This window comes from Sphaerodactylus townsendi, linkage group LG08 (assembly GCF_021028975.2).
Source record: "Sphaerodactylus townsendi isolate TG3544 linkage group LG08, MPM_Stown_v2.3, whole genome shotgun sequence".
In the NCBI taxonomy this organism is placed as follows: Eukaryota; Metazoa; Chordata; class Lepidosauria; order Squamata; family Sphaerodactylidae; genus Sphaerodactylus; species Sphaerodactylus townsendi.
Window position 1 is genome coordinate 33572435 of NC_059432.1, and position 25088 is coordinate 33597522.

The following is a 25088-nucleotide window of genomic DNA, read 5'->3' on the forward strand; positions in this document are numbered from 1 at the left end:
TGTTGGGCTCATCGTTAATACCCCCATCATTATTTTTGGCTACTGCCTCAACAGAGTGTAAGACCTTGACCCCTTCGGCACAATCAGAATAATACACTTTCAATTTACTTTCAATGCACTTTGCAGCTGGATTTTACTGTGCGGAATAGCAAAATCCACTTGCAAACAATTGTGAAAGTGGATTGGAAGCGCATTATTCTGCATGTGTGGAAAGGGGCCTGAGAGAAACGCTGCTTGATTTTTCCTAGATGGGAGGCAGAAGAGGTAGCCAGTTTTTAGGGGTTGGGTGAGTGAGCCAGGAAAAGAACCTCCCTGAGTGAGAATGGGAAAGAAAAGAAAAAACAACAACACAAATGAGCAAATATTCTCCCCATCTAGTAGTACAAGGGAGAATCAGAAAACCAGTCCCTCATGGACAGACCTACAATATAACTACTTTCAAGAATGGGGAGAACCCATTCTATTGTTTGAGGAGAAGGAGCTTTATCTTCTCTTAGGTCAGGAATAATGGAAGTGCTAGCTCCTCCTACAGTTTGCTTTCCATCACTTCATCCCCCTCACCCTTTCTGGTGGTGTAAGTCAGACTCCTGAACCAGAGGTTTCCCAGGCCAAAAGTCTGGGAGAATCCAACTAAGGCCATGGTGGCGAACCTTTGGCACTCCAGAAGTTATGGACTACAATTCCCATCAGCCCCTGCCAGCATGGCTAATTGGCCATGCTGGCAGGGGCTGATGGGATTTGTAGTCCATAACATCTGGAGTGCCAAAGGTTCGCCACCACTGAACTAAGGTCTTCTGGGCTCTGCTCGCCTTCACCGGGAATGCTCCTAACCCACCCCCAGCCATGCTGGCATCCACCTTTAGGCTGGTACTGGAGCAGGCACCCTCTTCCAGATTGGATACTGCACAGTTGTGTGATGCCCAGCCATTACCCTGTTTGTCATCCCCACTCGTGCAAGTGCTACTTATGCCAGTGGGGTGGGCAAACACCTTGGCATGGATCTGCATTGCTTTCAGATTATGCTTCACCCTTCTCCTCTGGGCTGGGTTGTTGGTGAATTACTAATCAAGGCAGGTAGATACATTGACTTCCCAGGTTTAATGACACTACCTGGCTGCCTAGAGGATGGGATCTGAGAGTCAATTGTAGGTCAGAGAGTGAAACAAACACAATCCTAATGTAAGCAAAAATGCAGAGCAAATAACTTCAGATGACATTAGAACCATGGATAAAGCATATACTATATTATTAAAGGATAATAACCATAAATATTAACTAATGTGAAGTTTTTCCTCACTACCTCTTTGGTTGAGGATGTTCCATATCCATGCAAATGAACAGGACACAAGATCTACACAATTGGGTCTTAAGCCAATCAAATGATGTGGACAAGAGTTCCAATAACAAAGGTACACACTCTGTGCGGTCGGGTTTTTGACACTCTGGAAACCACGAACTCCCATATTGTTGTGCAGCATAGGAGAACCTCATTACTTCAGGATTGGAACTGTGGATTACCCATGGGAAGGTGTAGTTAATAAGCCTGGTCGCTCCGTTAACTGGATAGGGTTTAACTGCAGTTTATAGCTGACTCAAGAGATATACAACTTCTTGGAAACTCAAGGTGCTTACTGTAATTCATTCCAAGAATCAAAAGGATGATAACATTTCACTGAACAGCGAACTGGTTCAAAGGGGAAAAGTATTAACTCTCTAGGGGTTTGGCAGCATCACACAATTTTAGGATCCTGGAGGGATTCCACCTGTCAGGCAGAGTATTATATAAGCAATGAAAGGCAATGAACAACACATGAATTGTATTGAGCTGTCTGCCAAGTAAGGTTGCTTTGCAGTTGATTTTAATAGTAGTAGATGTTGCTGCCTATCAATTATTATATAAAGTTGACACTAATTTAGCCAAACATTCAAGTCCATTTCCTTACAGGATGTTTCCCTTCACATATTGCAAAAGAGCCTACGGTACAACCAATCCATATCTATATCTATATATGTTGTAAGATATACTGTGTTGGCCGTTTCCCAGTACTAATTCCATAGCTTCCCATTTGAGCATCACGATCTACTTGAGGACCAAGATTTACTGGATTACTGCTGAGTATTTGAGGACCAAGATCTACTGGATTGCTGGATCTACTGGATTACTGCTGAGTAATTTCATAGCTTCCCATTTGAGGACCAAGATCTACTGGAGAATAGGTATGGAGAACTTTTTTCAAATGATTTATTTATAGTAGTAATACTTTTGTGTGTTAAAACAGTATTTTAAAAGCTTTGTATTCTAAAATCTCTTCTTCACAAGACACATAAGATGAATAATGCCATATGGTAAAGCCAATGAAAATTAGATGTACTTTAACACAACTGAATGAACACAGGGTAGCTATACTTAATGTTACTGAGTAAACAACAGCTAATCTCTGAAATAAGAATTTGTACCCTATCAAGATTTTTGGGCAATGTGAAGTTGAAGCTTACTTAACTTTCTGTGAATTGAACCAATTATGGCTAGTTTTCTAAAAAGCTTCCTGTACAATGTTCTTATTCGGAGACTGACCCAATCATCTCACTGTTAATTTTCTAAAACAATTTTAAGAGCACTATTATCCCAAGATTCAGTAATGGAATTTTTTTATCTTTAGAGTTGTTTCCTTAATGGAAGTGATTTAGGTCCCAAAGAAATTGTGTCTTTAGAACAACTGTCAAACTTTTAGGAAATTTGGCTATTTAAAGATAAATGGCAAATATTAACATTGGATTTAAATCTCTCAAGTCCCAAGAGATGTTAATTCAGTCCTAACATGACTGTGTCAACAAAATTTAGGGACAATTCAGGAATGACTGGATGGAAACCAATTAGTTTAGTGCTATAAAAAGGGAAGGGTTTTTCTTTGACTACCCAAAACTGGTATGTGGGAATCACGAGACCTGTATTTTTGGCACTCTCATAGTTCTTTCATGCACATAATACACTGTAGTCTCCAAACAATCCATGAATAATTTTCCTTGTACTCCATTTCAGGATAATACTGATAATAATAAAATAATAAATAATTTGTTTAAAACATGTTCCCATCTTCCTCTAGTTGTGAGGGTGGGGGATTAGGAGGGCCTAGCACCTCTCTTCATCTAAATTTGGCACTGGATGTGTAGGGTGGAGACTGCTGTACGAAAGCCTGATAATCGATGTTTAAAATTTCAACTAGTGCATATTTGCTAGTTTTTGTGTAAGGAACATCCATAGCGAAATGACTAAAAATGTATGTTGTTTGTAATAAAAACACAGTGACTTATATATTGCTTAATTTAAAAGAATAATATACTAGGGTGTTGTGGGTTTTCTGGGTTATATGGCCGTTTCCCAGTAGCATTTTCTCCTGATGTTTCACCTACATCTGTGGCTGGCATCTTCAGAGGATCTGATGGTAGTAAAGCAACTTGCGGCCATACAACCCGGAAAACCCACAACACTCTAGTGATTCCAGCCCTGAAAGCCTTCGACAGTACATATACTACTTAAGGAAGAATTGGTTATTATAATGCTGGTAAACAAACTTTGGAAAGTTTTACATTCTTGAGCAGAAATCTGTTCTAAAAACCTAGACTTGCATTCTCAACATGATTTATGTTGAGAATGCACAAAAAGTCAATTTTTGTCCATTTTTGTCTTGCCTGTTGTGAAAGTGGATTGGAAGCACATTATTCTGCACTTGCTGACTAAAATAATAATGTTGTTATTCAACAGTGTTATTACCATTAGTAACAATATAACTGTATTTATTTTATCACATTAAATTTGTTAATTACCTGATCTGAAGCTCCACTGAAATTCCCATTTTCTGAGACTGTAAATATTGCCATACTAGAAGAAAGCCTATTTACATATGAAGGGGGAGCGTCTCTTATCCCCAACCCCTATGATAGATTCTCATACTACCAATTGTTGTTGCTATATTTTTCATCTCTTCCTGCCAAATAGAATGATCTGAAGGAGCAAAAATGAGAAAAGTAAAGCCAGCCCTGTTTACTACCATCTGCACCATTTGTATGTTCAGAGAGGTGCCAAGCTTCGTCACTCTCCCCTGAACTGCCACAAGGCTTCTATCAGGTTCAAAAGATGCCACTCAGCAACAAGGACATTCCTTCACTGCTCACTGTGCTGCAAGGCATCTGATGGCGTGTTCTGAAAACTCCCCAAATCACACCAGATACCTCAGGGTGCTTGTTGATTAATCCTACCCATTCTTAGCAGCGTTCCCTAGGTCTGTCAAACTGGTTGTGGTCTAAGCAGCTTTACAACCAGGGCCATTTAATGAGGAAAAAAGCCCTACCCACAAAGACAGCACAGAGCAAGTGAAAAGAGACTTTTCACTTACCCATTTTGGCAAACCCTTCCAAAATTCCTGCTCAGCCCGTAATAACCAACTAATCCTGTGTTGCCCTTAAGAAGAGTGGGTGGATCAGCTGCAGGGAAAATGCTCTAAGTGTGAGGATGCAGCTGAATAAATCCACCCCCACTCACTCTTGTTGTCTGAATAGATAGGGCGGTATAGATTTGCAGATAACCAGTTACATCTCAAGCCTCATTTGAAGTTCAGTGGGGCTGAGACAATCGGACCCACAACATAATTTGCTGTGAATGCCTCTTCCATTCAAACATTCCACCATGTATTATTTTCAAAAGCTAGGCAGTATAGCTTTTTTAAAACGACTGGCATTTTTTATACAGGTCAAACATGTGGCTGTATATAGCATCAGTGTGCTTAATCCAACAAGCTATAAATGCAGAAGAAGCCACAATTCACAGACATCTGAATCCTCAAGAATTCATGACTGTTGTAAGTTGCTCATTTTGCATTTGGAAACCACTGTAATCTTTATTAGTTATAAAAAGCTATTTGCAATGTCCTGGTTTGAGTCATGTTGCCCAACCCTTCATACCCTGCCTAATGGAATAATGGACTTAATTGAATAATGGAATAATGGACTTAATATGATTTTTCTACTTCATACAATATATATATATTGTATATATTGTATACAATATTGTATATATATTGTATATATATTGTATATATATTGTATTATTCATATAATATATATATATATATATATATATATATATATATATATATATATATATATATATATATATATATATATATATATATATATATATATATATATATATATAGTATGAGGTAGAAAAATCATATTAAATCCATTATTCATATTAAATCCAATATATCATAAATCATATTAAATCCAATATATATATATATTGGCAAATATCAGCAACCATGTGTGTGTAGCATAGTGTCCTGAAACCAAAAACAGGCCAAGTGCAAAAAGGTCTGTTTGCAAGATTAAATCACTGAATGAGTTGCTCCAGTTAACAGAGGCTGGAAGCCTCATGGACATGCATCTTGATTACCACACCATGCCAAGATTGCTGCAACACAAAGGACCTAGAGAACACCCTGATACCAGATTTTTGCATCTTCCTGCCTTTAGAAACTATCTCCTTAATAGGGGTGCTGTGTGGTTTCCGGGCTGTATGGCCGTGTTCTAGCAGCATTTTCTCCCGACGTTTCACCTGCATCTGTGGCTGGCATCTTCAGAGGATCCTCTGAACATGCCAGCCACAGATGCAGGCGAAACGTCAGGAGAGAATGCTGCTAGAACACGGTCATACAGCCCAGAAACCACACAGCACCCCAGTGATTCCGACCGTGAAAGCCTTCGATAATACATATCTCCTTAACAATCAATCCTTTCCTGATAACACACACCTCAGCCAAATCTGAATACCTAGGCAAAGACTCTCAAAAGAAACTCTGCATAAGCCATTCAAGGCTACCCCGATTTAATCAAAAGACAATTGGCTCTAATATCCCGGTACTTAGAAAACAATACATGAGCTATTAATCAGCTCAACCCAGCGATCCCAGTGTGGAAACCCAGAAAATCTAGGAAGAGTAGTTTACTTGCTCCTGCCCCAAACTATGCTAAGGGGTATAAAATATTAAACCCAAAACTGAATTTTACTGGGCTCCATTTCCCTTTCCCCATCTGCTCCCACTTCCCTTGACTACAGGATTGCAGTGTTTGGCTCTAAGCCCTGATTGGAGCTATGAAAACCATGCTGGTTTGTGGGTGCAGCCTCTAATCCCCACGTGGAGCTGGAGGTGGCCAGCTGCAAAGCCCAGCAGAGGCATATTGGGGGGAAATGGTGCCTGGAGACAACTCCTTCTCTGAGTGCCCCCTCACACTCGGAAGTGGGGCTTGGGGGGCATGGCCCCACCCCACCCCACCTCTTGGCTCCTGGCTCCCTGCAGCCCAGCTTTTGCCCTCCCCAGAGCCTGGGGGATTCCCCCAATTCTTTTTAACATGGTAGTGGTGCCAAAGCATCCCAAATCATGCCCCCCCCCCAAATTTGGCATGAGTTGGGATCTGCTTTTCAGTTGTCTTTAAATTGCTTTGGGGGGGGGGAGAAGAAGAAGTGTTGGATTTATATCCCCCCTTTCTCTAGTATAAGGAGACTCAAAGGGGTTCATAAACTCCTTTCCTTTCCCCCCTCACAATAAAAATCCTGTGAAGTAGGTGGGGCTAAGAGAGTTCAGAAGAACTGTGACTACCTGAAGGTCACCCAGATGACATGTGTTGGAGTGTGCATGCTAATCTGAATTCCCCAGATAAGCCTTCACAGCTTATCTGGGGAATCAAACCCGGTTCCTCCAGATTAGAGTACACCTGCTCTTAACCACTGCGCCACTGCTGCTCCCAAGGTACTTGTACAATAATTTTTATTTATTTGTTTGTTTGTTTGTTTGTTTATATTTCTATACCGCCCTATCCCCAAGGGGCTCCGGGTGGTGTACAACATAAAATCAATGCAATATTAGATAGGGGAGCAAACCATACAAACACACAACAACAAATTACATAGGCTCCATCCATTTAAGTAATCATTAAGACTTACTAAAATTCCATTAAAACAGCGATTAATACAAGAAAAGGTATCCAGCAAACCCATTTTTCAAACCCTCCCCAAAAAGGGGGGAATGGCTAGACTCCTCCATAGGAGGGTTACCCAGATGTAAAGGGCAGAAGAGCAGAAAGGGGCACCACTCTCAGCGGCTGGTCACTCCAAAGGCCCAGTGGAACAACTCAGTCTTGCAAGCCCTGCGGAATTCACCAAGATCCTGCAGGACCCGGACAGCTGGAGGAATAATTTTGCCATGGGCTTATTTTTCTCTTGCAGGGTGAAATCATCGAACACTGGGGATACCACAATGAAGAATATGAAATCTTGACAGATGATGGTTATTATTTGCAAATAAACAGAATTCCTTATGGAATGCATGCTCCAGAGAAGAATGGTATTTTTGCAATCCTAGCATTTAGCACAATTATTTGAGGGAAAAATCCTCCATTTCTCAATATGCTTATATTGGGTTGATTGGTAGATAACCCTGAACTTAATGTACTGTCCTGATTCCTTGTTTCCCATTTTGTCTGAGTTCTCAAACAAGGGTTTGATCTTTCTCTTTGCATCTGACCTGGTAACTGAGGTTATATGTGGCCATAAAAATTGAAGAGTGAAAGAGAAGGGGTTGGCAAAATCTACTTTATTCAGAAGACACCAGAAAATAGGAAGAAGGCTCATTCAAAGCTACTGCTTCAATCCAGTTTATTTTGGAAAATCCCAACCCACTAATTTGTGAATGCCATTATCATATCGGTGATTCTACAGAATTCTACAGAATGGTTACCTTCCTTCCAAGAAAAGTGATGACTGTATGAAAAGCATCACATTTTGATGCTTATGATTAGTAAACAGAAATATACTTTGGATGTTCTCTGATTATGTAATTTCCTTCCCAGGGCCTAAGCCAGTTGTCTTACTTGTACATGGTGTGATGATGGAAGGTAGATTTTGGCTGGCAAATCTTCCCAGCAATAGTTTGGGATTTGTCCTGGTAGATGCTGGTTATGATGTCTGGATACTAAATACTAGAGGTACAACCTGGTCTAGAAGACATCAGACACTTTCAATTGACCAGGAAGAATTTTGGGATTTCAGGTATGTTCAGGAGACAGTATGTAATATTGCTGGGCAAATGGAGATTTTGTCCTGGATTTTGTTGCTGAAGCACACTTATAGCTATCCTATGATTTTGGTTTGTGGTTTAGTCTGTCCTACATGTCTGAATGAATGGTAATGTGTCTTAAAGACCATTGATAACTGTTTCATAGGTCTTGAGTGTTCAGAATTGATTTTGTTCATGGTCATCTGGACTTGAAGCAGTGGCGTTCCTACCTAGGGACATGGGGTACCCACTTGTCCCAGGCATATTTAGTCACGGGGGGCGCCAACATTCAAGGAGTCGTTGTATGTTTTTTTACATTTTAAAGTGTTTTTCACGTTCCGGCCTGCAGGGCGCATTTTTACTAAGGCCTAGCGGCACCAAAATTTCGGGAGTACCACCCAGAGACTGTCTGATGATACCACCCAAATTTGGTGATGTTTGGTTCAGGGAAGCAAAGTTATGGACCCCAAAGGGGTGCCCCCATCCCATTGTTTTCAATGGGAACTAACCTGAGATGGGGGCTACCCATTTTGAGGGACAATAACTGGTCCTCTGAACTATACTTCACCAAACTTGGGTGGCATCATAAGAATAGTTAACAGATGATACCCTGAAATTTGGTGTCGCTAGCTAACAAAATACATCCTTCAAGGCACCCCAAAAAAAATTGCCCAAGATTCTTTGTTTTGCAATTGACTTTGCTCCACTGCAGCTAATGAGAATTTCTGAGGCAGGCTGCACATTTTGAGAAGATAGAGGCACCAGACTTTCAAAGGTGGCTCCAGGAGGGCATCCTGCTAATTGCATCAGGCTTAGAGACCTTTGCTTCTGTCAGTGTATGGGCCCCAAAGGCTTATTTTGTTCCCGGCTCCTGCATGAAGCCTGCTGGGTGGTTCTCAGAACTTCTAAGCGCCCCACCCACCCCAAAAGCAAAGCTCTGGCTTGGATGCTTTATTACTCAAAAGGCCTCTTGGAATACCTTGAGAAAAGATCTAGCGCCCTCTATCTTCAAAATGTGCAACCCACTGCTCCCCACCACTCAGAAATTCCCAGGGTGCTCCAGGCTCTTCAGCAAGAAGTTCTGTGGTGGGGAAAATTACTTTCCCCACCATAGACCAATGACAAGGGGCTATCTGTTATGCCCAGATGGCTCTGTGGTAGAGTTTCAACAGGAGGCACTGTGGTGGGGATGTTGTATGCAGGTGGGGCATTTCCTGTAGGGCTGCTGGTGTGGTCTCCTGAAAGGAACCAGCCATATGCTAAAATGTGTGTGGAAGAGAGGGAAAAATGCTGTGGGCACCGAGGTTGAAGGTGAACCTGATGCCCACAGCATTAAACCCATCTGAGCAAACTTTAGCAAAGTTGGCTGGTTCCTTCCGAAGAGATTCACATAACCCCAAGTCTCCCTTGAGAAAAACACTACCACAGTGCCTCCTACAAACCAGCTGAGCTGCGTGAAGTCTATGGTGGGAAAAATATAATTTTCCCACCACAAGGCTATCTACACATCATGTCTTTGAAGGAAAGCGATGGCGGGCGGATTCTGGGATATTAATGGCAATGTTTCCCATTTTGAAGACAAAGTAGCCAGACTTTCCAAGGTGGCTCAAGAGGCCCACGATGTGCTGTCAAGCGGTGAGCTTTGGCTTTTGAAAGAGTGGGTGGAAGTGAGAGTTCTGAAGGAGTATCTGGCAGGCTTCATGTGCGGGGCGGAAACGAAATAAGCCTTTGGGGGCCATACAGTGGACAGAAGCAAAGGTCTCTAAGCTAGATGCAATTAGCAGGATGCCCTCCTGGAGCCACCTTAATAAAGTTGCCTCTATCTTCAAAATGTGCAACCTGCCTCAGAAATTCCTCATTAGCTGCAGTGGAGCAAAGTCACTGCAAAACAAAGAATCTTGGGCAAATTTTTTTGGGGTGCCTGGAAGGCATGTATTTTGCAGCTAGTGACACCAAAATTTCAGGGTATCATCTGTTAACTATTCTTATGATGCCACCCAAGTTTGGTGAAGTTATGTTCAGGAGGACCAAAGTTATTGTCCCTCAAATGGGTGCCCCATCTCAGGTTAGCTCCCATTGAAAACAATGGGATGGGGGGCTTTTGCTGAGGGTCCCGCCTTTGCTTCCCCTGAACCAAGCATCACAAATTTGGGTGGTATCATCGTTGATCTCTGGATGGTACCCTGAAATCATCAGTGCAGCAGCACCATCGCGCTCCCCTGCAGGCGAAAAAAAAAAAAAAACACCAAAATAGCTTTAAATGCCCAAATTGGTCATGGTGGGGAGGGTGGCCCTCGCCAGGCCCGGTAAACTCCGAGTTTGTCCCAGGCCAGTTGCCTAGGTACGCCCCTGACTTGAAGAAATCAGTTTCCTGCTTAGGATCTGATTAGATGATACATTAAATGTGAGTTGGGGAAACTCCTACCAACTTACATTTAATGTATGAACTGGAACTCAGCTTAAAATAGTATTTGTGGAGGACAAATTGTCTCCCATGAGCTGCACAGCAGTGGAAGGGGCTTCATCATTCCCCAGCATTCCTTCATGAGGGGTAGCTTGATTTTTTTTTACTGCCAGCTCCTCATATCTGCAGTGATTCACTTGGAACTGTCAGTGAGACTGATGGCAGTTATCCAAGCCCTTTTTCTCCTAGTGATAGCATGTGGGGTGGAAGCAAGGGAATGTTGTATCTCCTCTTGCTGATGTTATGCACACAAGATAAATTGATCCTCTCACTCTATTTTTAAGGTGAATACTGGGTCACATGTTAAATGTGAGTTGGGCTGTGTTTCTTCAGATGAGTTTTCTGCCTTTGTGTCAAATTGGAAAATTGGATGGTGCCTTTCTCCTCAGGGCTTGGCTTCATTATACTCTCTTTTCACTCGTTAATGTAAGGCATGCGATCTCTTTGTAGTGTTTTACTCCTTAAAAGTGTTTGAGTACAGTTTTTTTCTAAAACGATCTTGAGAATTTGTTGCCTTCTGAGAATGGAATAGGGGGATGTAATTATAAGCAAATATAAACTTTAAAATTAATATTTTGAATCATGAAAAGTTCTTTTTAAAATACAGGCAGTATTCTACTGACAGCCTAATATCCCCATTGAAATAATAAATTAAAATAAAGAGAGAATTTCTGAACAAAGAACAAATCTTTTTCTTCAAACGTTAAACCGCACATGTTCTATGTTATGTTCAATGAGCTAATTATGTCTTTGTGTTAAGGCAGGCATACTATAATTTTATTTATTTATTTATTTATTTAGAACATTTTTATTCTGCCTCTTTAGAAACTTTCATAGGTTTCAAAATAAAATTAATAAAAACAAAGAATTAAAAAGAATTAATACCAAACATCTACAGAGGCCTAATTCAGCATAAAAACATAGATTTAAAAAACTAGGATTGCCAGGCTGTACCGGGAGCTTGAGGGCTGGGATGTGGGGGTACCAGTGTTGCATGTGCCATGACATCATTTCCAGGGAAGAAATATTTACCATGGAGTTCATGGACATTCCTTGAGCAATATGATATAATTTCTGTAATTCTTCAGCCACCACTCCATGCAATGGTGAGCAACAAGCGTTGTCAGAAGGGAGTCTCCTGCCATAGCAGCATTCCTGACAACCCCTATGAAGACAGATCACAGAGAACTAACAGTTTCTAGACTTAAAAATGGTGTTAAAACCAACCCCTTAATTTAAATTAATTTGTGGTGTTTTATCTTTGTGTTTTAGTTTTCATGAAATGGGGATATATGATATTCCAGCAGCAATACGCTTTATCCTACAGAAAACTGAGCAAGAAGAGTTGTATTATATTGGCTTCTCTCAAGGTTCTGCAATAGGTAAGTTAACATGAATGGGTTTTTTTCTAATCTGTTTTGAGGGAGATTCCACCTCAACACAATAGGTTTGACTGAGCTACATGTCTAAAATGTTTAAAGTTGGAGACTCTATTCTCAATGCTATCTTCAGGCTCAGAATATAGCCAGGATTCAGGAAAAGAACAGACTTGTGACATTTAATAATGACATATTAATTATGTCAATAAGAGGACTAGAACTTGGGGTGGCAGAGAGCAGTTACAAATTATGTTTAGGCCTCAATCATGCAATGATGAAGTAATTGCCTCCTGTCAGATGTTCTGATCTCTTAATGACTCCCTTTTAAGAAATTAAGAAATTAAGAAATTTCTTAAGACAGGAGGCTATTCGGCACCAAAATCTAAAATCATAGGAACAAAATAACAACACCACTATTCGCATCTGGTTGGGGCTTCCCCCAAAAGTAAAAAAGTAATATCTACAATCTACTACTGACATTTTTGAAATTCTTTCTTGTTTCAGGTTTCATTGCCTTTTCAACCATGCCAGAAATTGCTCAAAAAGTCAAGCTTATGATAGCTCTGGGTCCTGCATATTCTCTTACAAATAGCAAAGGGATTTTGTATGGAACCCTACTAATTCCTGAGGGATTCAGAGAAGTAGGTATTTAACTTGTATTTTCATTATTTGTCTAATCTTTCTCTTAACTATTGTATAGGACTTTCAATGGCACACTGTATTAATAATCTGAGTTGTGGTGGGGAATAGTTAGCTGAATGCTTGGACACTACAAAATTAATCATCTTCATTTTAAGAATGTATTCTGTCCCCCATAATCCTGCATCCATTTGATGTTATGTTCTGTATATATGGGTTTTGAAACTGTCATTCGCAGACCAGGCCTTCTATACAACTTACACTTCGTATTGTTTACTGAAGAGAGGAAAAAAAGTCAAGTCCTGAGCAGACCAGAAAAGCAGGATCACAAGACTGAGAAATGCCTTGGACTCACCAATATCATAGCTGCACTCATCTATTCATTGGGAAAATACCTGCCTGGAACCTTAGCTTTTCATTCATATAAAGACCATTCTATATCAGTTTTTACTTTTATTGGCATACCAATAAAGAAGCAGTACAATCAACAATATTTCATTAGAACATCAGTAAAACATCAATAAAAGCATACAGCATAGTATACTTGATAAACATAGTATATAAAAATTCAATTGTTAAATAAATTTAGATTCAACTTTAAAAGATTCTACTAAAAATCTAGAGACAAGACTTGTGATTTCAGAATCACCATCTTTCAGGAAGTAGTCGATCACAGATTCCTTGTGGACAGAATCTCTAAGCTGTAAAGGGTTCACTGATGATTCTTTTCAAAGATTCTCAAAAAGAGGACAGTCTAAAATTATATGATATATTCAGTCAGGTGTATTCAGACTACATGAGCAAAGAGCTTCCTGAAAAGGGATGTGTTACTGTAACAAACCTTCCAAACAGTACAATTGAGGTTAGAATAACTTTTGTAAACGGATCTGTTCTGGGCTAATAACTCTATTCTTTACCGCCCCCCCCCCCAATCCAATAGATGTTCTAGATTTTTAGAGTAGACTTTACTTATAATAGATAAGAAGCTAATAGGGCGGAAGTTAATCAGTAGTTCAGGGATGCCCTTTTTTATAAATTGGGAGTATTATTGAATTCAACCAAGATTTTGGAATAATTCCATTTTAGTCAATAAGAGTAAACAGACTGGCAAGCAGTAAAACCCTTTCCACATGTTTTTTCAATTTCTCAGCAGGTATCCCATAAAAGCTGGGAACTTTATCAGATTTTAGCTCTGTGATTAATTCAAACATTTCATGCAAACTTACAGGAGGCCAGTTTGAGGTATCTAAAGCAATAGTTTCATTAGCATTTGAGGACTAGATGAATAATTAAATATTTCAAAATAATAATCCACCAATGTTTGAAGATAAATAAAAGAATAAATTAAGGGCAATTTAATATTCAGATGACAGTAGATTGTTCACCAAAAGGTTTTGCAATCATTTTGTTGCATTTAGTAGACATGCCCATTTATCCTGAAAATATGTTTTCTTTTTCTTAGCACTAAATTCATTATATGCCTTCTTATGGGTAAGATAATTTTTAAAATTATTTTTAGGGATCCCTCTTTTGAAGGTCTCTGAATGGAGTTCTAAGTGTAACATTCCTAATGAAACCAAGGGGGAAAGTTGAAGAAAGACATAGATATTAGTTTGACTATAGTGCCACAGTGATCTATTAATTGTAAACAAGACAACATGACTAAGAGCATGTATTAACAATAGTTGCTCTCAGTTTTAACATCCTATGAGAGTAAAAAAGTTTAGTCATCTCCTTGTCAAGCTGCAGGGACCACTTAATTCTATTTAGAATATTTTTTTTTAATGTAATAAATTTTTATTATAAGAATTTTTTAGTTACAACTTTAAAAACAACATACAACATACAGTGTTACATAATTCAAAAAACTGTCCAAAACATAATTCATTCAACAAATTAACTTTCAATCCAACAAAACTATTACTTAATTTCAGTACAAGTTAAAACTTCCTTCTCTTTCCATGTTTTTATATTTGTATATATTTCTCCCTACTCATACGTAAAGTAAACTTAAACATCACTTATATTTCAAAAGAAAAAATTCTTCTTTCCATCCTCATTTACTAAACAAAACATGGAATTACTTTGCATGAGATCACTTTTTCCAGGAATTGTATTTACTCCTGTCCTATAGCGGTAATTACTCTAATTTCAACATAATGTTTATATATTACAATTTATAGTATTGTTTGAACGGCTTCCAGATTTCTTCAAATCTTTCTACATTGTCTTTCAATCTCCAGGTTAATAGATCCAGGTCCATTATTTCTTGCATCCTTTCTTCCCATTTCCTCACAGATGGTATTTCTTTCTTTTTCCAGCACTTTGCAATTTCAATTCTGGCCACGGTTATCATATAAAGGAAAAGAATATCATTTCTTAATATTGTCCTATCATTCGTCATTCCTAACAGAAATATTTCTGGCTTTAGGTGGACTTTCGTTTTCAAAATCCCTCGCATTTGACTTGCTATTTTCCTCCAATAATTTTTGATACGCCTACAACTCCACCACATATGGATAAAGGAGCCTTTCTTTTTTCTGCATTTCCAACATTTGTCTCCTTTTTTTTAATCCATTCTCGACAGTTGTACTGGCGTGTAATACCACCTATTATAGACCTTTATAAAGTTTTCTTTTAAACTTGTGGATAGAGTAAATTTATTTTGACGTCTCCAAATTTTTTCCCACTCATCTAGCGTTATATTTTTTTTTACGTCAAATGACCATTTTAACATCACTTCTTTAACTTCATTCTGTTCTGTTCTAAATCTTAACAACAATTTATATATTCTGCTAATTAGTTTCCTACTTCCTTTGTTAATCAAATCGTCAAATTCATTCTTCTTAATTTGAGTATCCAATTTTTCTCTATCTTTTTTAAAGGTCTTGTATATTTGATGGTACGTATACCAGTGGCTTATGACTTCCTTATTGTAAATTTCTTCTCTATTTTTTAATTCAGCTCCACTGTTTGTTATGTTTAATGTATTTTCATATGTTGGCCAGTTCCAATCTTTGTTGTACTCTTTTATCTGTAGGGTTTCCGCCCTTGAAACCCATCTGGGCATTTTCTGGTATAATCTTCTCTTATATTTAACCCATATATTCCATAATATTTTCCTAATATAATGATTTTGGAAGGTTTTATTATCTTTCCCTTCACCTACTGGCCATAGATATCCATGCCATCCCTTAACTAAACATGTCCTTCCAATATTAATGTCTTACGGTTTTTTAGAAAAATCCAATCTGTAATCCAGACTAACAAGTTTGCCTCATAGTATGTCTGTATATCCGATAATTTTAACCCTCCTCTTTCTTTTTCATCTATTAATGTTAAGTAATTTATTCTTGATCTTTTTCCGTTCCAAATAAATTTTACTAGTGTTCTTTTCCATTTCTCTATCATTTTTCCAGACATCATCACTGGTACATTCTGCAGGATATACATCAGTTTAGGCATGATATTATTTTTTATCACCGCAATTCTTCCTAGGAAGGACAGGTTTAATTTGTTCCATCTTTCTATATCATATTCAATTTCTGCCCATTTTTTTTTATAATTATTTTCATCATCATCATCAATTTTATTGAAAGCCATAGGCCATTACAGTATTACAATATTGTTACATTACAACTTCTGAGCCAACTTGTTATTCCAACAGGTAAGAAAAAAAAGAAAAAAAATTCACTAAAAATCCATCATTGAACACTAAATCTTTCACTTTCCCCCCTACAATATGTCTGAATTGTATTCCCACCTAACTTAAACCAGTTTAGGTTTGATCATTTGCTTTATTACATTGTTGGAGCGAATCTTTGTAGCTGCCAAGGCGAATAGGCCAACCCTATAGGATATATAGGGATCCAAATCCGCAAGGAGAGGGTATAATTTGTCTGAGTCATAATATACCTGGGACAGGGATATAAAACTATTCAAAAACTTAGCCCTAGGCTCTGCGTACAGGGGGCAGTTCAGAACATAATGAGGTAAATCCTCTACTTCCTGTTTGCAGATACAAATTCGTTGTTCAGCTGGTATTTTGGCATATCTGCCTTCTAAATAATTTGTTGGCATTGTTTGAAATCGCAATGCTGTCATAGCTGTTCTTATCTTAAACTGAGTAATGCCAGCAAGATAGGGGGCTCTGTGATGATCCTTTTTAAGGTGACTATACCAGGGAGCAAACTTGGAATGTAAAATTATATCTCTGTCCATACGGTTATCCCTTTGAATATCCAGTCCCTAAGGTCATGGATTTAAAATTGGTGAAGAGAATAAATGATCTGGAACAGAATAACTGAGCAATATATTATTTAGGGAGGTATTATGTAATTCCGAGGCCTTAAGTAGTATCTGCAAACTTTGATTCCCAAACGAAGTTGGTTTTAGTGAACTCTTTTTAACGTATTTCAAGATTGCCAATTCAGCTCGAGCTTTAATAGAAGGCAAACCGAAGTTCTGCCCTGAGGAGGACCGCTGCCGTTCCTTTGGGAAGTAGCAGAATTGCTTAAGGAAGAAGTTTTGAATAGTTTCTATTTTATGTAGGACTTGTACATTCCATCCCCAAATCTCTATAGCATAGAGTAGCATAGGTATAACTTTAATTTTAAAAATTTTTAGGGCTGGATCAACTAAATGACCTCCTTTTGTATGATAAAATCTCACTATTGCCCCAACAGATTTTTGAGCAGCTGCTTTGACCACTGCTAAATGGGCATTCCAATTTAGTGAAGGACTGAATGTAACTCCTAAATATTTAAAATTATTGCATTGCTCTATAGGAATATTATGGATGTTCCAACTGTATTTTCTTGGTCTTTTCTTGAACACCATTACCTTAGTTTTGGAATAGTTTATGGAGAGGGCCTCCTCTCTGCAATACTCACCCAAACCATATAGGAGTCTCCTTAAACCATTCCTTGTAAGTGAAACTAGGACCATATCATCTGCGTATAGCAGAATTGAAATTTTCTGTTTTCCTAGCGAGGGGGCAACAAATTCATGGCCGGTCAGTTTGGGAATTATGTCATTGATATAAAGGTTGAATAAGGTGGGGGCAAGTAAACAGCCCTGCTTGACTCCTTTCCCTGCTCTAAACCCATCTGTTAGAGAGCCTGATGTATTTACTCTGACTTTGATCTAATTTTCATACAATGCATTATTTTGATTTTCTAGTATTATACCTAAATATTTCACTTTCTTTTCCACCTTATATCCTGTATCTTTTTGAAGTTGTTCCTTTTCTGTATTTGTCAGGTTTTTTGGCAAAATTTTTGTTTTTTCTTTATTTACTTTGAATCCTGATACTTCTCCGAAATCGATTAACTTATTTTGAATTATTGGTAATTTTTTTTCCGGTTCCTCCACAAATAAGACTAGATCATCTGCGAAAGCCCTATACTTATATACACAATCTTTGACTTTTATTCCTTTCCAAGTTTCGTCCTTATTTATTCTACGTCCCAAGACCTCTAATTGTAAATTAAATAATATTGGTGATAGAGGGCAACCTTGTCTGGTGCCTTTGTTTATTCTAAATTGTTTTGTTGGGTTGCCATTTATTAATATCGATGCCCATTGGTTTTCATATAGTGATTCAATTGCCTTCTTAAATTTTCCTTCTATTCCAATTTTCCCTAACACATTTTTCAAAAATTGCCAACTCACATTGTCAAAGGCTTTTTCAGCGTCTAGAAAAACTAGAGCTGCTTTTTTTCCTGGTTTATGTCCCAAATACTCTATCATATCCAGTACTATTCTTATGTTCTCTCTACCACTCCTCCCTGACATAAACCCTACCTGATCTTCTCCAATGTATTCGTTCAAAAATTTCTTTTTTAATCTCTCTGCTAGAATTTTTGTAAATACCTTATAGTCCACATTAAGGAGAGATATGGGTCTATAGTTTGATACTTCCAGAACTTCTTGTTGGGTTTTTGGTATCAAGGTGATGAAGGCTTCCTCCCATGACTTTGGTATTCCTTTCCCTTCAAGCACTTCATTAAACAGTTCTGTCATATTTGGTAATATGGTTTCCTTCATTTTTTAATAGTATTTTGGTGTCAGGCCATCCGGTCCCGGGGCCTTATCCTCCTGTAAGTTGTTGATAACACTTGTAATCTCTTCCTCTGTTATGTTTTTATTTAATTCCTCCAAGTCTTCTGAGCTTATCTTTGGAGTTAACGTATCCTTTAAATATTGTTCTATTTGATGTACCGATTTACCTCCTTCTTTGTATAATTTCTCGTAATATTTTAAGAACGATTTTTCTATTTTATTTTCATCTGTTATAATCTCCTTTTTTTCTCTAATTTGTGTTATTGTCCTAGATTCTTTTTCTTTCCTCAATTTTTGTGACAACCATTTTCCTGGTTTGTTACCCCATTCAAATTCTCTCTGTTTCAAAAATTTTAAGGCTTTCACCATCTCAATTTGGTATTTCTGGTCCAATTTTTGTTTTAAATCCTGTATCTTTTTTTAAATCTTTTTATTCTCCGGTCTCCTAATCAGTTCTTTTTCTAACTTATCCAATTCTTCCATTATTTTCTTTTGTTCTTGTTCTTTTTCTCTCTTTATTCTTACTTCCTGTTCTATAAATATACCTCTGGCAAATGCTTTACTTGTCTCCCAAATTATCTTATTATCTTCTACTGAGCCATTATTTACCTGGAAGAATTCTTTCATTTTTTTTCATTTATCTCGAATACTTTCTTATTTTGCAGCAACCAGTTTTTAATGGTATATCCTCTACTTTTATTCTTTTTATTTACAATCTGCCAGCTGATTGGGTTATGGTCTGACACTAACCTGGGTAGGATTTTTATTCTTTTTGTTTTAAGTTTCAGTAACTCTGTAGCCCAGATCATGTGGATGCGAGTGTGACTCGCATGTCTATTGGAGAAAAAAGTAAACTCTTTCGAGTCTCCTTCTTTCTCTCGCCATACATCTTTCAAATTTAAGATATTCATCAGATCGAAAAAGGCTGGAGGTAGTACCCCACTCGTTGTGTCTCTTTTCCCTTTTCTATCTATCTTATTATTTACTATTCCGTTGAAGTCTCCCATTATGATTATATTATCATACATATATTGTGTTACTTCTTTTAGTATATCTTTGAAGAACTGGGATTTGTTTTTATTGGGTGCATAAATTCCTATTAATAATGTTTTTAAGTTATTTAATCTTACCTCCACCCCTATATATCTTCCTGTCTGATCTTCAATAATCAACCTTGGATCCAACCTTTCTTTTATATACATTACCACCCCCTTCTTCCTTTTATCACTTGTCGCTTGAAACAACATTCCTAGCTTTTTGCATTCCATAATTTTCCTGTCTTTTTTCCTTATATGTGTTTCCTGAACACAAATTATTTCATGTTTAATTTGATTTAGGTAACTAAATATTTTCCTTCTTTTATTGGGACTATTTAGTCCATTAACATTTATAGATAACAAATCTATTGTCATAGATATATTAATTCAGTTATAGAGTGACCTACAATTTAAAGTTTCCTCTTGAGACTTAATCCTACATACCAAATCACTTAATTTAATTATACATTTTTTAAAAAGAAAATCATAGGTATTCATAGTTCTATAATTTCATTAAACCAAAAAAAGGGAACCTCCCTCCATACAACCTGGTATACTTATCTCATTTACAACATGAGACCCTTTTACTAATCACATTCAATTAACTTAATTACTTAATAAAATACAATAATTCCAAGGATCATATAGTAATTTCATCTGTTCTCTCTCACGAACACATAAGGGGAAACATATAATATTAATAAAAGAACAGTTCATTTCATTAAACCAAAAAAGGGGGACCCCCCTCCATACAACCTCGTATACTTATCTCATTTACAGCATGAGTCCCTTTTACTAATCACATTTAATTAACTTAATTACTTAATAAAGTACAAATTCATGTAGTAGTTCCACCTGTTCTCTCTCACAAACACAAAGGGAGAAACATATAGTATTAATAAAAAAACAATTCTATCACTTACATTTTTTCCTCCCTTCAATTTTTTTGTTCCCCATTTTCTCCTTCAAGGATTCTTGTGCTTGTTGAATTGAATCTATTACAATTCTTTCTGAGTTCCATACAAAGCTTACACCCTCTAACATCCCCCATCTAAATACAATGTTATTTTCTTTTAACCAGTTTTTAAGGGGGGTATAGTCTTTTCTTTTTCTTAAAATATGATTCGGGACTTCTTTCAGTACTATCACCTCTTGTCCCTGGATTTTAAGTCTTTCTTTGGAATGTTTCATCAGGACTTCATCTCTTGTCCTCTTTCTTTCAAAAATTATTATTATGTCTCTTGGTGTATGGTTATTTCTTGCAAATCTGGAATTTGCTCTAAAAATCTTTTCTATATCCTGGTCTAGATCTTCCTCCTCCATTTCCAGAAATTCTCCTAGTGCACCAATCACCTTTCTTCTTACGTCCTCTTTTCCTTCTTCCTTGCATCCTCTTACTCTCAATTGATTTTCCTTTAGTTTTAATTCCATCAGGGCCATTTGTCTAGCAGTTGTTCTTGTTGGTTCTTCATAATTTCTACTTTACTATCAGTTACTGTCATTTCGTTTTTTATGCTTCCCACTTCTTTCTTAAGCTCCCCCATTGAAGTTTCTATCTTTTTGACTTGGCTCAAATCTTTTTTTATTTCCATTATTTCTTTTTCAAATGATTCAAATCTTTGGTCTAATTTATCCAATTTGCTTAATTTGCCATTCACATCTTCTTGGAAGGAGACTATCAAATCTGTCAGCTGATCCAATCTCGTATTCATTTCGATGTTGTTTCTTTCTGGCGTTTTCCCACTATTTCCATTATTGCCATTCTTTGCTCTGGTCGCCATTCTTACACTGTTCAATTCCGTTTATTCCTGTTAAATCACAGTCCCACTATCTGTTTCTCTTCTTTTAAGTCTCTGCTTTTCTTCCTCTTAACTTGGTCACTCTAGTTTGTTTAAACTCTATGGTCTCATTCTCTCCATTTGTTTACCGGCTGGAAACGGAACTAGCAATGCGTTTGATTGACGGCGTTAAGCCCCGTCCCTTTCTACGTTGTTTCCGGGTGCCGTTCTGTCGTTTTAACCCTTTTTTTTCGTTATCTGGCAAGCCTGCTTCAGCAAACACTGTCCGTTTACTTATTTAAACATAGAGGTTAGTGCAATCACCCCTCCAACTTTATGTCTTTCATTTGCCGCAATGGTTTAAGTCTTTGGGCTTCGCTTTACGCGGCTCCTTTCTTTCCCTCCCGACTTCACCTTCCAGTTGCGGTTGCGTCTATTATTTATTTCTCCTTAATAATTCATTCCTGCTATAGGCTACGTTTAATATCAATTCGTACTCTGCCTCTCCGTAACTCTTTCGGCTATATCACCGCCCTCTGTTGAAAGAGCGTTGATTCCCTTCGGCTGTCTTTTTTGGCACCGTTCCCTCACCTTGCAAATGGCGCTTCCCCCCCAGCGTCTTCCCGCTTTCTCCAGTAAGAGACTTTCTTGTGGCTCTCACTGGATTGTTTGGGGCGCTGGGGTATCGCAGCGATTCTTCGCTTTTCCTCCCTCTGCTTGCTCTGCTTCAGAGGTTCTTGGGTTTCGTCTATAACCACAAGAATTGTAAATAAACAAGGTGTGGGACCGCAACCTTCTCAGGTGCGGCTAGCCGCCTCTGAGTCCTGCCGGAAGTCAACCAGCTCCACAGAAGCTTTCAACCCCCCTCCTCAAAGACTGCACTGAAAATCAATTCTATTTAGAATATTGTGAGAATTTTCTTCAAAATAGACTTCAAAGTCTTAGTTGCCAGTCTACATTGTAATTCTAGCAGTAAAGGAGAGTGTGAGCTCCAACAGAAAAATAAATCAATATTGGATCATAGATTTAAGAAAAAGGTACCATAATCAACTGCACTATGATTTCTTGACGAAACTCATCATCATCAAGAAAGTTAGCTGACCTGTTTAGAATAGTAACACTATTGGCAATGCAAAACTCCATGAGTTTTAATCCCGCTCTGTTAATTAATACATCCTTGGAGGAATGGGAAACAAAGATTGGTAAAAGTAATGAGCCTACTCCTTCAAAACCCAATTGTGAGGCCAGATTTTGGTTCACAGCTCTAATTCATGCATTTAGGTCTCCCATACTAATAAACTGGGTGATCAATTTTTTTTAATTAAAGGAAACATAAGGTCAAACAATTTATCCGAACTGGCAGTTAGAATCTTCTCATTGTCAGCAAGAGGGAGGTAAACATTGATCAAAATTAACTTATTATTAATCATATTTATTAGGAGAGATAATGGTGGATAAGAACCAAGGAAAGATATATCAAATGGAAGATTAGACTTGACTAACATTGTTAGGTCAGCTATATGGCAGCCTATAAAGAACCGTCTATGGGCAGGTAAATTAAATGAAGAGAGATCAATAATGTTGACCTCCATCACTGACCAAGTATCTTGAAGTATCATACAGTCGAAACATTTAAGATATTCAATGAAATCTGATATTCAATTTGACTTATTCTTCCATCTAGCATATACATCAAGAGATAAAATGGAGGTTCCTAGTGAGGATATCCACTAATTGTCAATCAAGTTCAACTATTTGCTCCAGAAGTTTATGATCATCTTGAAAAATACAGGCAAAGCATTGGAAGTAGCTGGAGCAGAATCCATAACTTCCAAGCTCTGATCAGTCAATAATAGTTGAGTATTAAGATATATAAGGACCATCCTTTACACCTACTGTTAAAGACACTCAGAATAATTACTGTATTTTTACTTTGCAGCTTATCTGGGGCAACAAGGAATTCTGTTTTTTTAGTAATAGATTAAAAACCAGCGTTGCCAAATTTTGCAGCTATGCGATAACAGACAGGCTTTGTCTACAGTTCATTTTCCTTAGTTATGGATATAATGAGAAAAATTTAAATGTGGTAAGTTGTCTCTATATGTTGTTTTGATTTTTATTTACAAAGAACACCCCAGAAAAACTCAACCCCTATTCACCCAGATAACAAAATTGGGGGGGGGGGGTCAACCTATGAGATGGCGACGAAGGAGGCGAAGAGGACTTTCTTCTCCTCCTCTCTCGCGTCCGCTAGCTCTCGCCCAGCACAATTATTTCGTATAATTCGGTCACTGACCTCCTTATCGGAGAGATCTTCAAATCCTCAATTGGACATTAGCTGTGAGGCATTTATGAGCTTTTTCGCGGATAAGATCACGTCGCTCCGCCATGACCTTCCATCCACGTTAGCTACAATTAGTGAACTGGAGACTCCCTTGCCGTCTTCGGGTCCTTGTTTGACCCAGTTTTCCCTGCTCTCTGAAGTCGCTGTTGACAGAGCCTTAGCTGCTGTTAGACCTACTACCTGTCCTCTGGATCCGTGCCCGTCCTGGCTTGTAAAAACCTGCCGGGCGGAGCTACGACCCCATCTGTTGAGTATCATCAATGGTTCTCTTGAGCAAGGAACCTTCCCGGATGGGTTGAAGGAGGCAGTGGTCCACCCACTCTTAAAAAGACCATCGTTAGATCCAGGAGATCTGGCCAATTACCGCCAATCTTTCGTTCCTGGGGAAGGTAATTGAGAGAGTGGTGTTGGAGCAGCTTCAAGGTTTTCTGGATGACACATCGGCTTTCGACCCCTTCCAGTCCGGCTTCCGTGCTGGGCATGGGACGGAGACTGTTCTTGTCGCCGTCACAGATACTCTCCGTATTCAGCTTGACCAGCAGGCGGATCGGGCGCTGCTGGTGCTGTTAGATCTCACCGCAGCGCTTTTGGACGTGGTCGACCACGCATCTTTTGGCCCACCGCCTGGCCGCCTCCGGAGTGCGGGGCACTGTCCTTCAGTGGATAACCCTCGTTTCTCTGGGGCCGGAATCAGCAAGTGAGGTGCGGGGACCAAGCCTCCCGGAAGTGCCCGCTTCACGCGGTGTGCCCCAGGGGCATTATTGTCCCCGCTTTTATTTCACACCTACACGCACCCCTTTGCACATCTGGTACGGAGTTGTGGGCTGATTTGCAATCGGTACGATGATGACACACAGCTCATTCTGTTGATGGAGGGGAGCAGCCGCCGCCTCTGCAGCCTCTACAGCACTGTTTGGAGGCGGTTGCTGGTTGGTTGGCTGGCAGAGCAGGTTAAAACTGAATCCTTCGGAAGACGGAGATCCTCTGGCTTGGCGTGAGGGGAGGGGATTTTCCAGCCGCCGGTGTGGGAGGGGGCCACATTGGCACCGACCCTCCGCTCGAGCCTGGGGTCCACCTGGATTTGTCTCTCTCAATGGAGACCCAGGTGGCTCCATACAACCCGGCTGCTTTTTTTTCCACCTTCGCCAGGCCCGCCTGGCTCCCTTCCTCTCCAGAGCGGACCTAGCCTCTGTGATCCATGCAACGGTCATCTCCAGACTTGACTATTGTAACTCAGCTTCACGCTGGCCTTCCTCTTCGCGCCTCTGATCCG

The 25088-nt window shown here is 38.8% G+C and overlaps 1 protein-coding gene across 1 annotated transcript in view; it reads left to right on the forward strand.

The window, feature by feature from the left end:
• Window positions 1–4754: 4754 nt before the first annotated feature.
• LOC125438397 (lipase member M-like) overlaps window positions 4755–25088 on the forward strand; it is a 31289-nt gene continuing 10955 nt past the window's right edge. The window contains exons 1-6 of the mRNA XM_048506841.1: window positions 4755–4856; window positions 7283–7400; window positions 7906–8104; window positions 11848–11957; window positions 12459–12595; window positions 23411–23557. Coding sequence (XP_048362798.1) covers window positions 4755–4856; window positions 7283–7400; window positions 7906–8104; window positions 11848–11957; window positions 12459–12595; window positions 23411–23557 — 813 coding nt within the window. The remainder of the gene's footprint in view (window positions 4857–7282; window positions 7401–7905; window positions 8105–11847; window positions 11958–12458; window positions 12596–23410; window positions 23558–25088) is intronic.